At 40.2% G+C, this 15,031-nt stretch overlaps 1 protein-coding gene across 1 annotated transcript; it reads left to right on the plus strand.

Annotated features, from left to right (window-relative positions):
* Positions 1 to 293: 293 nt before the first annotated feature.
* On the plus strand, positions 294 to 8,446 carry LOC135500247 (uncharacterized). Its single transcript, XM_064791574.1, has 3 exons — positions 294 to 458; positions 2,164 to 2,390; positions 3,167 to 8,446. Exons 1-3 carry the CDS (start codon positions 413 to 415, stop codon positions 3,437 to 3,439), a joined length of 546 nt encoding a protein of 181 aa, XP_064647644.1. The 5' UTR covers positions 294 to 412; the 3' UTR covers positions 3,440 to 8,446.
* The last annotated feature ends 6,585 nt before the right edge of the window (positions 8,447 to 15,031 follow it).

A 15,031-nucleotide genomic window follows, 5' to 3' on the forward strand; every position in this document is an offset into this window, starting at 1 on the left:
CACTCATGGGTCTTCTTTCCGCGCCTTGGTTTCAAATAGTTTTGGAAAGCCAATTCAATTACAAATCAAATGTATATATCCTTACTATACCTCAAGGTTATTCTTGTACGCCATAGCACTTGCAGCTGATCAGCAGACTATGAAATAAGAAGTTGAAGAAAGAGCATAAACGTCAAAATTCCCGCAAAAAGACACACATGACATACATGTGATCAAATAGTTGATGCATACTAGATTTACAAAGTGCAAATCGACGGCTACGGCCAACTAAGAAATCTCGGGAAACGGGTCACTCACCCGAGTCATGAAATCTATTTTTGCCGGTTTGAGTTTCGCAACTTTTTTGGAGTTGGGTCTTTGTTTCTTGTTGTTTTTTTACCGATTTCGTCAATAATAATCTATCTAGGAGAAAATGAAGCAACTACTGTTCATATTTGTGATTTGTAGCATCTTTTGTGGTAGGTTATAGTGTAAAAATGTTTTGTAACTTCCTACAAATGACGAAAAGATTCAAATCCGAGAACACAGAGCCTAGAGGCCCAAATCATCAAGGGCGTTTAAGGGTTAGACATGTACAACTTCTCTCTAATCAGTTTCAGGGCCTATTCATATTCTGTGAAGATTCACATGAAGGGCCAGAATCTGTTTATTTAGTAGTTAAACGCTGTTTTAAGCTAAACACCCTTTATGAATTTGGCCCAGAATGTTTAAAAAGGCCATAGGCCGAAAGAGTCATACCAAACAGCGGCCACCAGGTAACTGGTTTTAAAGCATATATCTAAAGTCATCAATTTACAGGTTGCCGGGGGCCTATGTAACACAACAGCATGTAGCTCAGTGTTTATCATTTTTATATAAAAAAAGTAGAAGAAAATAATCCAGACAACGGGCCTTGCACCACTCACCAGGATTACGGGGCAACTCGGCCTATTACCAACTCGGCCTGGGTTATTAATCATTGGTTTATTGGCATAAGTTTTCCTTGTATTGTTTTTTTTTGTTGCTATATATATAGGCCTACTATTTATTCATTCCTGGTAGAAATTTGAAGAGAATTCATCAAGATTTGGAGGAGAAATTCACAAATCACAGTCATGAATGTGCATTTGGAGTGCTACCGCGACTTTTCCACACTCGCCGCCGTTATTTCATGGATTTCTCCTTCAAATCCCAATGGATTTTCTTCTAATTTCCAACAGGAATGAATACATAGTAGGCCTATATATGCGAACAAAAAACAAAAAAATATAAGAAAAGCTTATGCCAATAAACTAATGATTTATAACCCAGGCCGAGTTGGTAGGCCGAGTTGGTAATAGGCCGAGTTGGTCATACACCCTCACCAGGGTCCACAGTCTGCCATCATCATGGCATAGCCATAGGCCTATTGACGATTTTGATGAAGTTTGTTTTCGCGCGGACCAGCAGTCATGTATTTCACCTTGGGTTGAACAAAGGAGCGCCATGTCTCTAGGCATTGTCCGTAAGTTGCTGCGCGTCTGGCCTAGGCCTTCTGATGTGTTCTGAGTGTGCGCATTTGATTTGTTTAGGCTCTGATTCATCGATAAGGCGTTGGCCTATAGCCTACAAACAACTCCTGGCATGCGACCACACATGGCATGAGCTGGCTTTCCTTTGCTAGTCTGTTGTGGTATCAAGATTACATCTTTTATTCATGACACTTGGCCTTGCCTAAGCTGCAGTGCTGTAGTAGTGGCTCAAGCAAGTGTCTTTGCCTAACACACCCGATTCGTAATTGAGAAGCTGTTGTTTCGACTAGACCGGGGCATAAATATACTGTGCTCCGAGAATGTTGTATACATTCTGTATAAGATTTTACATTTATTTAAGGGTTGAACACAGGTACCGCTATTTTGGCGAGACCTCCAAATCCTAGAGCAATGAAAACTCTTTCCAAATAAATTGGATGCTCATTTAAAACCCTGGAGGCTGTTCTCTTGAAAACAAAGAACAGACTTCAGCCCTTGAAATGAGAATTCACTACGTTTGAAGAAGTTTTAATTGCATTAGGATTTTGAGGTCTAGCCAAAATGGTGATACCTACGTCCACCCTTAGAATCACAGGCAACCCAAGCACATGTCTCAAAAAGCATAACCTGCCTAATGACAGCCACACTAACCTCTCGCTCTATCTTGTAACAGGCGTCTTTTGTGGTCTCTGCAATGAGTGTTTCTACAATGGTAACTTCACCGAGGGTGAGTCTGTCAACATCAACGATGCCAAGATGGACGAGTTCAGGAGACGGATCGCCAGACTAGGTCTCGGCTTCAAGGATTATCTTAAGAACCAGAAAGCGTGCCTCGAGGCTGAGAGACACAATGACGGAGAGGTTGCTAATCTTGGGACAGCGACTGGACGGAGTTGTGCGGTGAGTGTGAGGTTGACACGTCCTCCCATAGTAGGCCGTTTGTATCATTTCTAAAACACGCACACACTAAGCCCTGCTGAAATTGGATCTACACTTGGGCTGGTTGTGCGGTCAGAAAGTCACTTCCTATTCAAAACACCAAACAAAACATTCAGTTATGTACATCCTATGTGAATCATAGATGTGATGAAAACACCCATTACGTCATCCATTGCTACGTGTAAGGTTAAGAGGTACAATTATAGACTCGGTGTGCATTGATTTGTACTGCCAGCTCTTTCAACACGACAGACTATAGGTTTACTGGGGTCATAATTGTACCACTTTACCTTACATGTATCAAGCAGAGAGAGCTTCCTTGGTTTCCAGATAGATGTAGATTTCATTTGTCCCAAATCGGTCTCATCAGGGCAGTGTCACAACCAGAATGCCTGGATTAGTTTACTTTAAAGGGACAACTTTGGTGTTGTAGTTACCTGGCTTGGAGGATAATGACCCTGTTTGACACCATGCACCGCCACTGGTAGTATCACACTAATGCCGAGTTCTAATTATGATTTTGGACAGTGTTGGGAGGCAGTTTTTGACATGGTATGTGAATTTCAGAGCCTAGGATTACACCCCATTCTGGTGCATTCCTCATTCCAGTTCAATGGTTTTTCAATTATTCTGTTTGGAGAAGTCGCGGTCCTGTTGGAAGCCATGTTTGTATGAAAAACCAACATCCCACCCAAATTGTCCCTTTAAGATTTTACCTCTCTCATATTCTGTTTTAGGTTGTGAATTTTGAATACGAGCGAACCCATGCCATATTCCGTCGCGCATATTACGACAACATCCAGGCGTGTATAAACAACGTCAAAGAGAAGATATCCGAGTATGAGAAGAACGTGGCTTGCTGTAAGGCCGGATTGGAATGGAATTTGAAGGAATGTAGGGATGGCAGGATTATTCGGGATGGTACAGTTCTGGGTGCCGCATCATTGAAGGTTTCCATGGCTGCTATCACTTTGGCTCTTTTGTTCACATTTGTGTTTGTTGGACGTTAAGATTTTTCCCTATCGGACGTGGATCCAAAAGGGGGCGTACCATACACATTTGGAATACACAAGAACTTTGAAAAAAAAGCAGAGCATGCCCCCTCTTTTTCTGGATGCTGGATCGGTCCTTGCTGCGGTTGTTTTAACCCTGTATGCCCCTTAGGCCTTGGGGGCAACCACAATCTGTTTGGGAATAGTGTCAGAGAGGAAATTCCCATACGTGTTTTTTGATTTTATATTTTCATGACCGACAAAAATCGCGAAAATTAAACACAGCGAGAAAAAAAGTTTTGAAGATTGGTGTGGTTTTACATTTTGAGAACTCTGTCACGGTAATTTCCAAATGCAAATTTACAAATCGTGCACTCTTGCTGAAAATATTTCCTGATTTGCAGTCGACCAATTCTGATGACTGAGTAGGGTTCAATCTGTCTGGATACTCTCGAAAGGGGTTGAAAGACCTTTATATGAGCTTTAAAGATTTTTATTATTTAGGTATGAATCCCAGACTTCATTAGTTATATAAGCTATCTAGGCGGCTGCTGAATAGATTGACTTAATAAGGGGAGGGCGTTTTGTAAATTTAAGTTCCATTTTGCGTTGAGTGTCAAGGACATGTGTGGGCAGATCGAATGAATGATTTTAACACTTTTATTTGCCGTACAATGTCATTGAGTACGTTCAGGAATATAATTTAGAACTGTTTTTAATTTCGAATGCTGTAAAAGTCCATTTGCTGTTGTAAAAAAATAAGTTTCATCTAAGCCATTGACTTCATACTCCAGAATCAACTGATATTTTTTTGAGTATTTGTCATGTGATGGTATAGGTTCCAGTGTAATATCGTTGATGAATTGAAGTTATGAAAGCATTATCCAAGAATGGTCTGAAAGAGGTATGCCGTTCGTCATTACTTGTGGTCCCGGAAAATAGAAATGCAGTTAATACACAATGCCGTGGTGGAGGTAATATTATGCATACAAGTTTGTTTAAACTTGGTATTCATAGTATTTGTATATCAGTCTACACAACGGCAATGTTCGAATTTATATTTTGTACGTATTTCTGCAATTGGACATTTTCAAATTCAATTACAAATTCAAAATTTTTAAGGAAGAGCGTAGGCCTTTAAAGCGAACTGGAACCGCCGAGCGATTTATTCAACTTTTCGACTTTCACCGCCCGAGAAAGTCGAGTTCAGATTTGTAGCTCCGCCCCCAGTGCCCGAGCATGCGCAGTTCAATTTGTTATTATTGAGAATCATGTGAGAATCACGTGAGTCATGCGATCTTTCATTCATGAATTTTCGTAGTAAATTCCATAGTAGTGACGTCACTGAATGATTGACAGCTAGGCGCCATGTTTCATTCATGCCTCGCTCTGATCACCCGATACGCGGGGAATGAAAACGAGGTCATACGAACTGGCTTGGCGGTTTCAGTTCGCTTTAAAGTGAGGTGCAGTTGTATTCTAAGCTCCTCAGGTAATTACATACATATCTCATTTCATGCTACATGTATTCATATATAGTCTTTATACATACATTGTACCTGATGTAACGAGAACATATCATTGTTAATGTTGTATGGTTATTAATCAAGGACCAAGGTAGCTTGTTGGCCGGATGTAGGAATGAAAGTTTTGTCATATTTCAGAATACAATCATTATACAGTACAAGTTAAAGTAACATTCAAGACAAGGACTGCTGCACTAAAATGTCATTGATATGATTAAAGAGGGTCAACTAAACAAGCAGAAACACAGCTTAAAACAAGTTGCATTGACCTTAGCGTGTTATGTGGTATTGTTTAAAGGAGTCAATAGGCAGCAGCTCTATAGACAAGATTGAGTTACATCAAATGGCCAATAGGGGTCTCTCCCATCTCACACTTGTACCAGGAACATAGACAAATCAGGCCTTTCAATTACGTGGAGACCTCTACATCCTGTATTTTTTAGCCTATTTTGGGGACATGTTTTTTTGCTTTTTAGCTTAATTTGGGGACATTTCATCGCGCCAATTTGCCTGAACATCGACGTCATAAATCAAAGTTAGTGACTGATATCACCACATACACCTGAAAAATCATAATTTTTAGGGTAAAACTATAAAATTAGGCCATTTGGATGAGATTTGGTTATGTTAGGGGTCAAAAAACGCTTCTGGGGGGTCATATTATTAAAAAAAAAAAGAAAAAAAAAGAAGACCTAATTTGGGGACATCCTGTATGGCCTACACCGTTATACGGTGTAGGAATCATGTAATTGAGAGGCCTGGAGTGAGATACAGGCTCCTTGGTCTTTGCGATCTCTTAATTACATACATATCTCATTTCATGCTACATTCAAAGTACATTAGTACATGTCACAATGGTTTATTGTTAAGGTTATAAATATGTTTCTATGGTTATCAATGAAGGATGAAGACATTAGCTTGTTGGCCTGTACGTTGAAGGGCGAGTATGGGCGGTTATTACCGCAAGTAAAGACAAACCAAAGCAAAGACACTTGTGTAGCATATCAAGGACACGTAGATTGATACTCCTATGTGTGCCACATCAAAGACATCTGGACCATACACCACGTCAAAGATAACGATGCGAAGTTAAGCTTTTTTAGTGGCATCATGATACTGTCGAATGCCTTTATACGTGTAGCTGCCGGTTGTGATTTATTTCTCTTTGGAAGACCAGGGATTTTAATTATATACCACGTACAATTTTATCAGGTGTAGGTTTATTATCACAATCACAAATGGTATGGATTAAGTTGAATATCAAAGGCAATTTCAGAATTATTTTCTGTGGCAAAGTATTCCGAAATGGCTTAGATAAGTTAGCATGGGAAAATCAATTTTGTTGACTGTTTTGTTCCCAGTGGTCTTGGTGATATAATTTTTTTACAGAACATTCCATTAATTCTTTGATTTCTGGTGACTATTATCCAGTTGTCTTAGTAAGTCTGTTATATCATGTTGTTGCAGTTTGAAATCGTTGGATCACATGTGTTTACAAATTTCTTCATAAACCCGTCCAAGATGTTGTGAGTTTTACGATGCTGGATGTCATGTTTGGGTTTTTTGATACACCCTGTGATCATGTATCGGAATGTGCTTGTGGCCCAATACTGCCTGCTGTATGATGTCATCATATCTTTTAATGAATGCTGAAATTTCAGCAAAAAGCATTTTGTAGCTGCATGTTAAATGAAACCTATAGCGAAATGATTATAAAAATGGGGAGTTTTGAACGACCCGGTTAAAACCTAAGGTGAGAATAAACTTCCATTGATAAATGTTAGCAGTTTCGAGTTCCTCTCAGGTAGTTGATTATGTAGCCAATGAACAGCATGAGAAGTAATCACCAATAGCATTCCGCGAAGTTACTATTTATAGCTCGCACGGTCATTTGCATAAGATATTGATGACGTTTTAGTCACGTGACAGTCGGACATCGACACTTATTTCTACGCATTTGAACTTATTTCAAAGTGAATTATCTTTGACCCTGCATTGTTTTTAGCATGAATGATACCATAGAGTCAGAGAGAGAAATATTCAGAACAATTATGTAGTATTTCCAACACTCGGACATGTGCCAGATTTAATCTAACTGCCCTAGTTAGAAAGCCTGAATCCATTACGAAACCGCATGTTTGTCCGACATTGCCTGTAATTCAGCGATGGGGAAATAGAGGGCAGCAGCTGCAGTGACGTCATCTTCGCGGAATGCTATTTAATTATTTTTACCACGTTCAGCTAGTCTAAATAAAGACTTGAGCCACGACTGGATCTCTTTAAGTGAGCCTGAATGTGAAGAAAGACAACTCACTACTAGTAGTTCTTATTTACCCATTAGTTACAGCAGGGATAAGGCATTTTTGATATACGGACAATTTCCGTTTTTTCTCCTGCTAAAAAGGCCTTGATTAAAAAGCAGAAATAGAAAGGGGTCCTAGCTTTCCGTAGAACCTTAACATTTTAAAATCGGAAAAAAATCAACCATTTCAGAGAAGCATCCCAGTAACTCATATTGAGAGCGAACCCTCAATTTCCCCGGCCATGAATGTTTTCCAGAGGTTATCTTGGCCCATAGTTAGTTTGTTTATGAGACAAGACCACAATTGATTTTTTAAGCCTTTTAGCAGTTAAATTGTCAATGTTTGACCGCGACGCATCAAAGAATGCGTCAAGTAGTGAAACTGAAATTCGGATATGATATACGGGTTAGTCTTGCGAGTAACTGGTGCGATGGAAATTGGTGATTGACCACGGAAATTTTTTTATAATCGACAAATTAGACAGACTTTGATATTTCCACTGTTTTCAGCCAACTGGCAGAAAAAACTCAAAACACGCCCCCTATTACCCAATTAGCAAAATTCGAAATTAATTTTTTCATCAAATAATTTCTTTATATCTGTAGACTTGCCACAGCAAATATTTTTTCAATTCAATACCTCTCCAAATATGTACTTGAGAGTTAAAAACATGCACTCGTCTAATAGATAGGCCTCGACCCTCCAACCTATGAATATTCATCAGTGGTCTTGTCTCTTATTTGAATAACCGCCATGAGATGATAACACAGCTCTTAATATGCCATTGATGTATCGCTAACTTTTGTATTTGTAATCAGTAATTGCACACATTGAGTGTTTTTATACGCAATGAAATCTATTATAAAATTGTAAAATCTTCTGTGAGCTCATTTCTTGTCAGACAATTTATGAATTTTCCTTCCTAACTCCCAAACTTAAATTCACTAACTTGACGTCTTTGAAATTGACCAAGGAGTTTGAGAAAATATCAAAAATACACTGATGGAAAATAAGCTGAAACGCCTGGTTCTCCCCCTGGTGGAGACAGGGTTAAATGCATGCTCAAGACGTCTTTTCAAAATTTTTCTATCTGTGGTGGTCGGTTTTATATCATTTTGTAATTGGACATGTATATTTTATCACTCGCACAATGTAGTGAGTGTAATGGTTACGTATGTATACACTGTATGTAAAGTGTAAACAAAATTCATATATCCATCATGTCCATCGAATCTGAAAATCTATCTATGGGTCCATCAGAGATTCTACCATGTGCCCATCATAGATCTATCTATGGGTGACGGTCCATCATAGATTCTACCGTGTGCCCATCATAGATCTATCTATGGGTCCATCATAGATTCTACCATGTGCCCATCATAGATCTTTCTATGGGTCCATCATAGATTCTACCATGTGCCCATCATAGATCTATCTATGGGTCCATCATAGATTCTACCATGTGCCCATCATAGATCTATCTATGGGTCCATCATAGATTCTACCATGTGCCAATCATAGATCTATCTATGGGTCCAACATAGATTCTACCATGTGCCCATCATAGATCTTTCTCTGGGTCCATCATAGATTCTACCATGTGTCCATCATAGATCTATCTATGGGTCCATCATAGATTCAATGTTGAAAAGTTTTGCCAGAAGAAGTAGAATTTCTGTGGTAAAGAAATTTTTCTCAAACCATCTTCATAAAATAAGATACTGGAATCTATGAATACTAATGCTGTGCCATATTGTCATAATTACAAAATAAAATGTACATGTATACTGATCTTTTCACAGACATTAGTTTGTTTCTTTTAGACAGGGTGACCTCCCCCCCCCCCCCCGACAACGATATTCCTCCGGCCAGACACCCAAAGAACCTTTATGGGTATAGATGGGGCTGTATATTTCGATTCAGTTCAGTAGTTTTAGCTCCAGAGCCAATTGTTTTTAGTGGAAGTTTTAAAGGACCAGCCACGGCCAGTGTTTGTCAAAACAATCATCTTGTATTCATTGAAGCAATCCTCCGTAGCAAGGCTATTCTAGTGCTACAGAACTTGACATATTAATGAGTTCAGGCGAAAAAGCCGCTAAACGCCATTGAAGAATTTCTGTCATTGTGCAAAAGGAACAGCATTTTTGTGCGCTGTTTTGTAATAAATCGACTTGATTTTCTTTTCACAATGTTTTATTTAAATTGTGGTTTATACTGAATCATCTGAGATTTCATAAATCATTCCAGAAATTACATGAAGTAGACCAGGCCCCCTCGGTCCCCCCCCCCCCATTTGTTCATACGTTATCTTGTCATCCATTAAACAGACAACAGAATTTTGGCAGGCGTTGTCAAAATAACAATGAATACAACTTGGCCTGTATGGAGGTCAGCTCATGTGCCGGAAAAATCTCCTTTACATCGTATATGAGCCCGCTACTTGGTCCCAAGTCGGGCACGTTTGGTGTGATTTTTGACCGTTTGTGGGACCTGGGTGGTGTCGAAGGTGGGCGTACTATTGGTCACAGAACCAATTAGTTGCCTCGAATGTGGCATAGAGACCTTCCCTAGGTCTCTACCTACATAATTAATGTCAACAATAAGGTCTCTGGGTCAAGCCATGCCATGCCATGCGTTCCGCGGCAGGGGCACATCTGATGTCACGCCCCGAGAGATCCACCGCACTGGCTAGTGAGACATGTTGGTCTGTCGCGGCCGCCGCAGAATCGGTTCAAAACACTTATTCGACGCGACACAAGCGGCTGTAGTTTCGGTTTAAAAAACGTGTTCAATATTCATTATTTGTAAGACGTCTAGTGTATTAACTTTCTGGGTAAATGTTTGGTCCTCTTAATGGTATTTGGCTGCGTTTCGATTTGTGTGATCTATTTCAATTTTCGTTCTGGAAAACTATGGATTTTGTGGTTGAAAAGCGCGTTTCGTGTGGCCGTGAAACAGGCATAGCCTAGGTCTATATAGGCCTCCAGGTCCGGGGCGTCCGGGGCTCAGGTGGTGGGCGGAATGTTGCGATTTAATAAGGCCGCATGTGACTGCGAGTCTTTCATGGAACAGGTTTGGTCTGGATCAACAGGGCGGAGTTGACTGGATTTTTCTGACGGGACAAAGTCTTGGGGTAGGTCAATCGATCTTCTCTGCATGTCGATTTCAAGTGTCACAATGACGACATATATTTCATAACCCTATAAATAGGCCTATTATAAAAGGGCCTGCCCGATTTTTGTTTTCAGTCTGAAAATTGAGCCCGTTGTGACTGCGTTTCAACCAACTTCGCCCCACTCAATTTACGTTCAAGATTTTTAGCATTATATATACTAAATAAATAATAGCATTTCATGGTAAAGGCCTGGCTGAGCACAATACAATATTTACAATGAAGTTTGTGATGGAAAGACATCGCAAATCTTTCACATCATTTTCTGTATATATGGAAGGATTTCCCGTGGTGTTTTTTCATTTCTCCCAAATGGGTCCGTATCATCAGGACAAAGTCACTACCAGAATGCAGGGATAAGGGCGGTATTATTGTCTTGGATCGAGGAGTTTTCAGTCATTATCATCTTGTAAAAGTGCATTGTAAGCTTTTTCTGATCGATTTCTCGCTCTCATGCACAGGTTGTTAGCATGGTTGTATGATCCTTGTCCCCGCGGGTTCAGCTGGTCAAGCGGTTGTGCTGCACGACTGTAGCAGTCAGCTCACAATCTCAATATCGCCATGAAAGGAACGTCTTTATGTAGACAAAACGCACGATATCATGGGCTTTGAGGGTCCACTTCTTCGACGTTTATTCAGGAGAAAACATCATCAACCAAAAATGTGTTGATGAATTTTCTCGATAATACAAAACACTGAAAATTCATTTAACCCCTCAGTTCCTGATGAAAATTCAGAGCGACCTAGCAGGATGCAAAGAGGGTTCTGAGGCGACACAACCATTGGCTTCTGTACTCTTTTTAAGGACATTGAGTGAGCACCGCGGCGACCAGCAGTAACTCTACAGTGCGTCTCAATAAAAAGGTAATCCTAAAATCATGGGTTAATATGACCAGGATATGAGTTTCATGATTATAAACATGATTGCATCATAAAGTAGGGGCTGTAAGCTTTCCATTGATACCATCTTTGCGTTCATGTGGTCACACATTGCCGAGCACCATTGTCTTCAAAATGGGACACCAAAATCAAAAATTTACAGGTTGCCGGGGGCCTATTTGACGCTGCCCTTGACGCCGTCCTCCGCACTGTGTAGTGCCACCATAGTAAACCTGAGGTGGCACCACACAGTGGGGACGGGGTTGCGTTTTGTTTCCATGTTCATGAATGGGTCCATCCTGTTCCAAATACTATTTACTTTTACGCCCTGGTCTTAGTTTCCATGTGCAGAGATTTTATGAGCCTGGCATCTGTGCAATTTGAAGTGGGTCTCAATCCTCAGTTTGGCCTCAATATACCTTCCATCTCCAACAGCGAACTCTGCCTTGTTGTTTTATGTTTTTTGTTGACTTTAATTAGCTATTACTTGTTCTACATGCATATGGAGTTACTCGATGATTTGTAAACACATCCATGGCTACTGTTGCGAGAGTAATACAACCATGACAACAGTCGTCATGACTGTGACAAGTATGAATATAAGCTCACAATGGCATTCCGCGACGTTACTATTTATAGCTCACAATGTCATTTGAATAAGATATTGATGACGTTTTAGTCACGTGACAGTCGGACATCGACACTTATTTCTTCGCAATTTAGCTTATTTCAAAGTCAATTATCTTTGACCCTGCATTGTTTTTAGCATGAATGATACCATAGAGTCAGAGAGAGAAATATTCAGAACAATTATGTAGTATTTCCAACAATCGGCCATGTGCCAGATTGAATCTAACTGCCCTCGTTAGAAAGCTTGAATCCATTACGAAACCGCATGTTCGTCCGACATTGCCTGTAATTCAGCGATGGGGAAATAGAGGGCAGCAGCTGCAGTGACGTCATTATCGCGGAATGCTATTTGTGGCACACTGTTTGAAAAAAGCTTTAAAGAACTAAAAACGCTTTAAAATGTCTTGTATTAAATCCCCCGTATAGCCAGAATGACTATTTTTGGCTCACCGTAAGGGGAGTCTATACGATAGCGCTGTGTCCGTCGTCGTCGTCGTCGTCGTCGTCGTCGTCGTATCCTAACAGTGGCACGTTTCTTAACTGCTAGGGCTATGAACTTGAAACTTTGTACACAGAATGCCCTAGGTCAGCTGACCTCTGACACTGATTTTCGGTCCGATCTGATTCTCTGTTTGGCCACCAGGGGGCCAAATGTCGATATCTAAAAAGTGTGATATCTCGCTTATTAGTGACTTGTTTTCGATAAAACTTTTGTTGTAGGTACTCATAGCAAATATACATTTTATATTATACGGGTTTTTAATTTGACCTTGTTTTCAAGGTCACAGAGGTCATATGGCGTAAATTGGCCATTAGAGTGTAAACTATGGCACGTTTCTTAACCACTAAAGCTATGAACTTGAAACTTGGTACATATAACCCCCTATATCACATAGCCTCTGGTGCTGAATTTTGGTTTGATCTGATTCTCCACTTTGCCACCAGGGGGCCAAAAGTGGATATCTAAAAAGTGTGATATCTCGCTTATAAGTGACTTGTTTTCGATAAAATTTTTATGGTAGGTACTCTTAGGAAGAATACATCACATATCTTACGGGTTTTCAATTTGACCTACTTTTCAAGGTCACAGAGGTCATATGGCGTAAATTGGCCGTTAGAGTGTAAACTATGGCACGTTTCTTAACCACTAAAGCTATGAACTTGAAACTTGGTACATATAACCCCCTATATCACATAGCCTCTGGTGCTGAATTTCAGTTTGATCTGATTCTCAACTTTGCCACCAGGGGGCCAAAAGTGGATATCTGAAAAGTGTGATATCTCGCTTATAAGTGACTTGTTTTCGATAAAATTTTTATGGTAGGTACTCTTAGGAAGAATACATCACATGTCTTACGGGTTTTCAATTTGACCTACTTTTCAAGGTCACAGAGGTCATATGGCGTAAATTGGCCGTTAGAGTGTAAACTATGGCACGTTTCTTAACCAGTAAAGCTATGAACTTGAAACTTGGTGCATATAACCCCCTACATCAGATAACCTTTGATGCCGAATTTTGGCCTGATCTGATTCTTTATTCGGCCACCAGGGGGCCATAATGGAAAAAGGAAGAAGTGCAATATCTTGCTTATTTGAGTGAATTGTTTTCGATAAAATTTTTATGGCAGGGACTTCTAGCAAGGATACACCACATGTCCTACGATTTTTGGATTTGACCTCCTTTTCTAGGTCACAGAGGTCAAATGGCGTAAATTGGCCATTAGAGTGTAACTATGGCACGTTTCTTAACTGCTGAAGCTATGAACTTGAAAGTTGGTACATGTAACCCCCTACATCAGATAATCTCTGACACCGAATTTTGGCCTGATCTGATTCTTGATTTGGCCACCAGGGAGTCAAAACTGAAAAAGTAGGACATGCAATATCTCGCTTATTAATGACTTTTTTTCGATGAATTTTTTATTGCAGGGACTCTTAGCAATCACACGATATTGATCTTGTTGATGTCATAGACAATTATTGGTTGGATCATAAACTTATATATACTGCCCTGTCTTATTACTTGACATCAATACACATCTAAAAAAGTCTTCATGCCTGATTGTGTTCACCATATTCACCTCTAAACTAAGCATGATCCTGCCTACTAAAAGATGTATACGGTGAGCACAATGGCCCCTGGCCGTTTCATTCATTTGTATTATCACAATGTTATCAAAGCATAGCAAGGAGAGATAGCTTTGAGGTGACGATCGTCGACTTGTCCATGGAGAATGTATTCGTACCAGGATAACTCCTTTGAAAGCACGAATGATCGACGCTAAGCTTTTGGAACTTTCCCAATCGAGTTTCACTGTATGCCGTCAAAGAATGGAATATGATGCTAAGCTGCTTCATAGATGTTTTTCAATATGATGCAAATTGAGTTGAATCAATGATATTTATTAACATCTGTGAAGTACTAAGCATTGTATCAAGACATACACTTATCAACTGTAGTAACCAAATGTACAATACTGTGTCAGTATCTATGAAAAACAATGTTCAGCCAATGTTCGACTTGGAGTCCTTCTTCTCAATCCTTTATTCAGGAGTAAACATCATCAAAAGAAAGTTGTGAATGCCATATTATACTTGTTTCGCTTAGAAATGGGAAAGGGACGAAAAGGAAGGGGCGAAATGGGAAAGGGACGAAAAGGATGGGGCGGAATGGGGAATGGGCGGAACGGGACGGGGCGGAATGGGGAAGGGGCCAATTGCAAAGGGGCGAATTCGGCCCCTTTCCTGTTGTCTGCGTTACTTTCCGAAGAAAAAGAAAAAAGCACATCTTTCTAAACTAATATGGCCGTCCTTATCTCTCAGCGTTCCTTGCCATTCGCAACATAATGAATGGTTATTGAAAATTATGGTAATTTGGCACTCCCTTTGTTTTGCCAGCAAATAGTGATTGCAGTCGTTTGGTTCCTTCCTCTGGGCTATCGATCGATATGGTTTATTGTGGATGTAAATATTGGTGGCGGGTCCCTCGGGCACAGCTGGAGGCTAGGGGAGCGAGACGGGTGGGGTCAGCCTAGCGGTCAATTTATAGCCGAGTCTACATACTGTATTCTACCAACATTACGTCTGATGACTTTCTGAA

The sequence above is a fragment of the Lineus longissimus genome, chromosome 16 (assembly GCF_910592395.1).
Source record: "Lineus longissimus chromosome 16, tnLinLong1.2, whole genome shotgun sequence".
NCBI lineage: Eukaryota > Metazoa > Nemertea > Pilidiophora > Heteronemertea > Lineidae > Lineus > Lineus longissimus.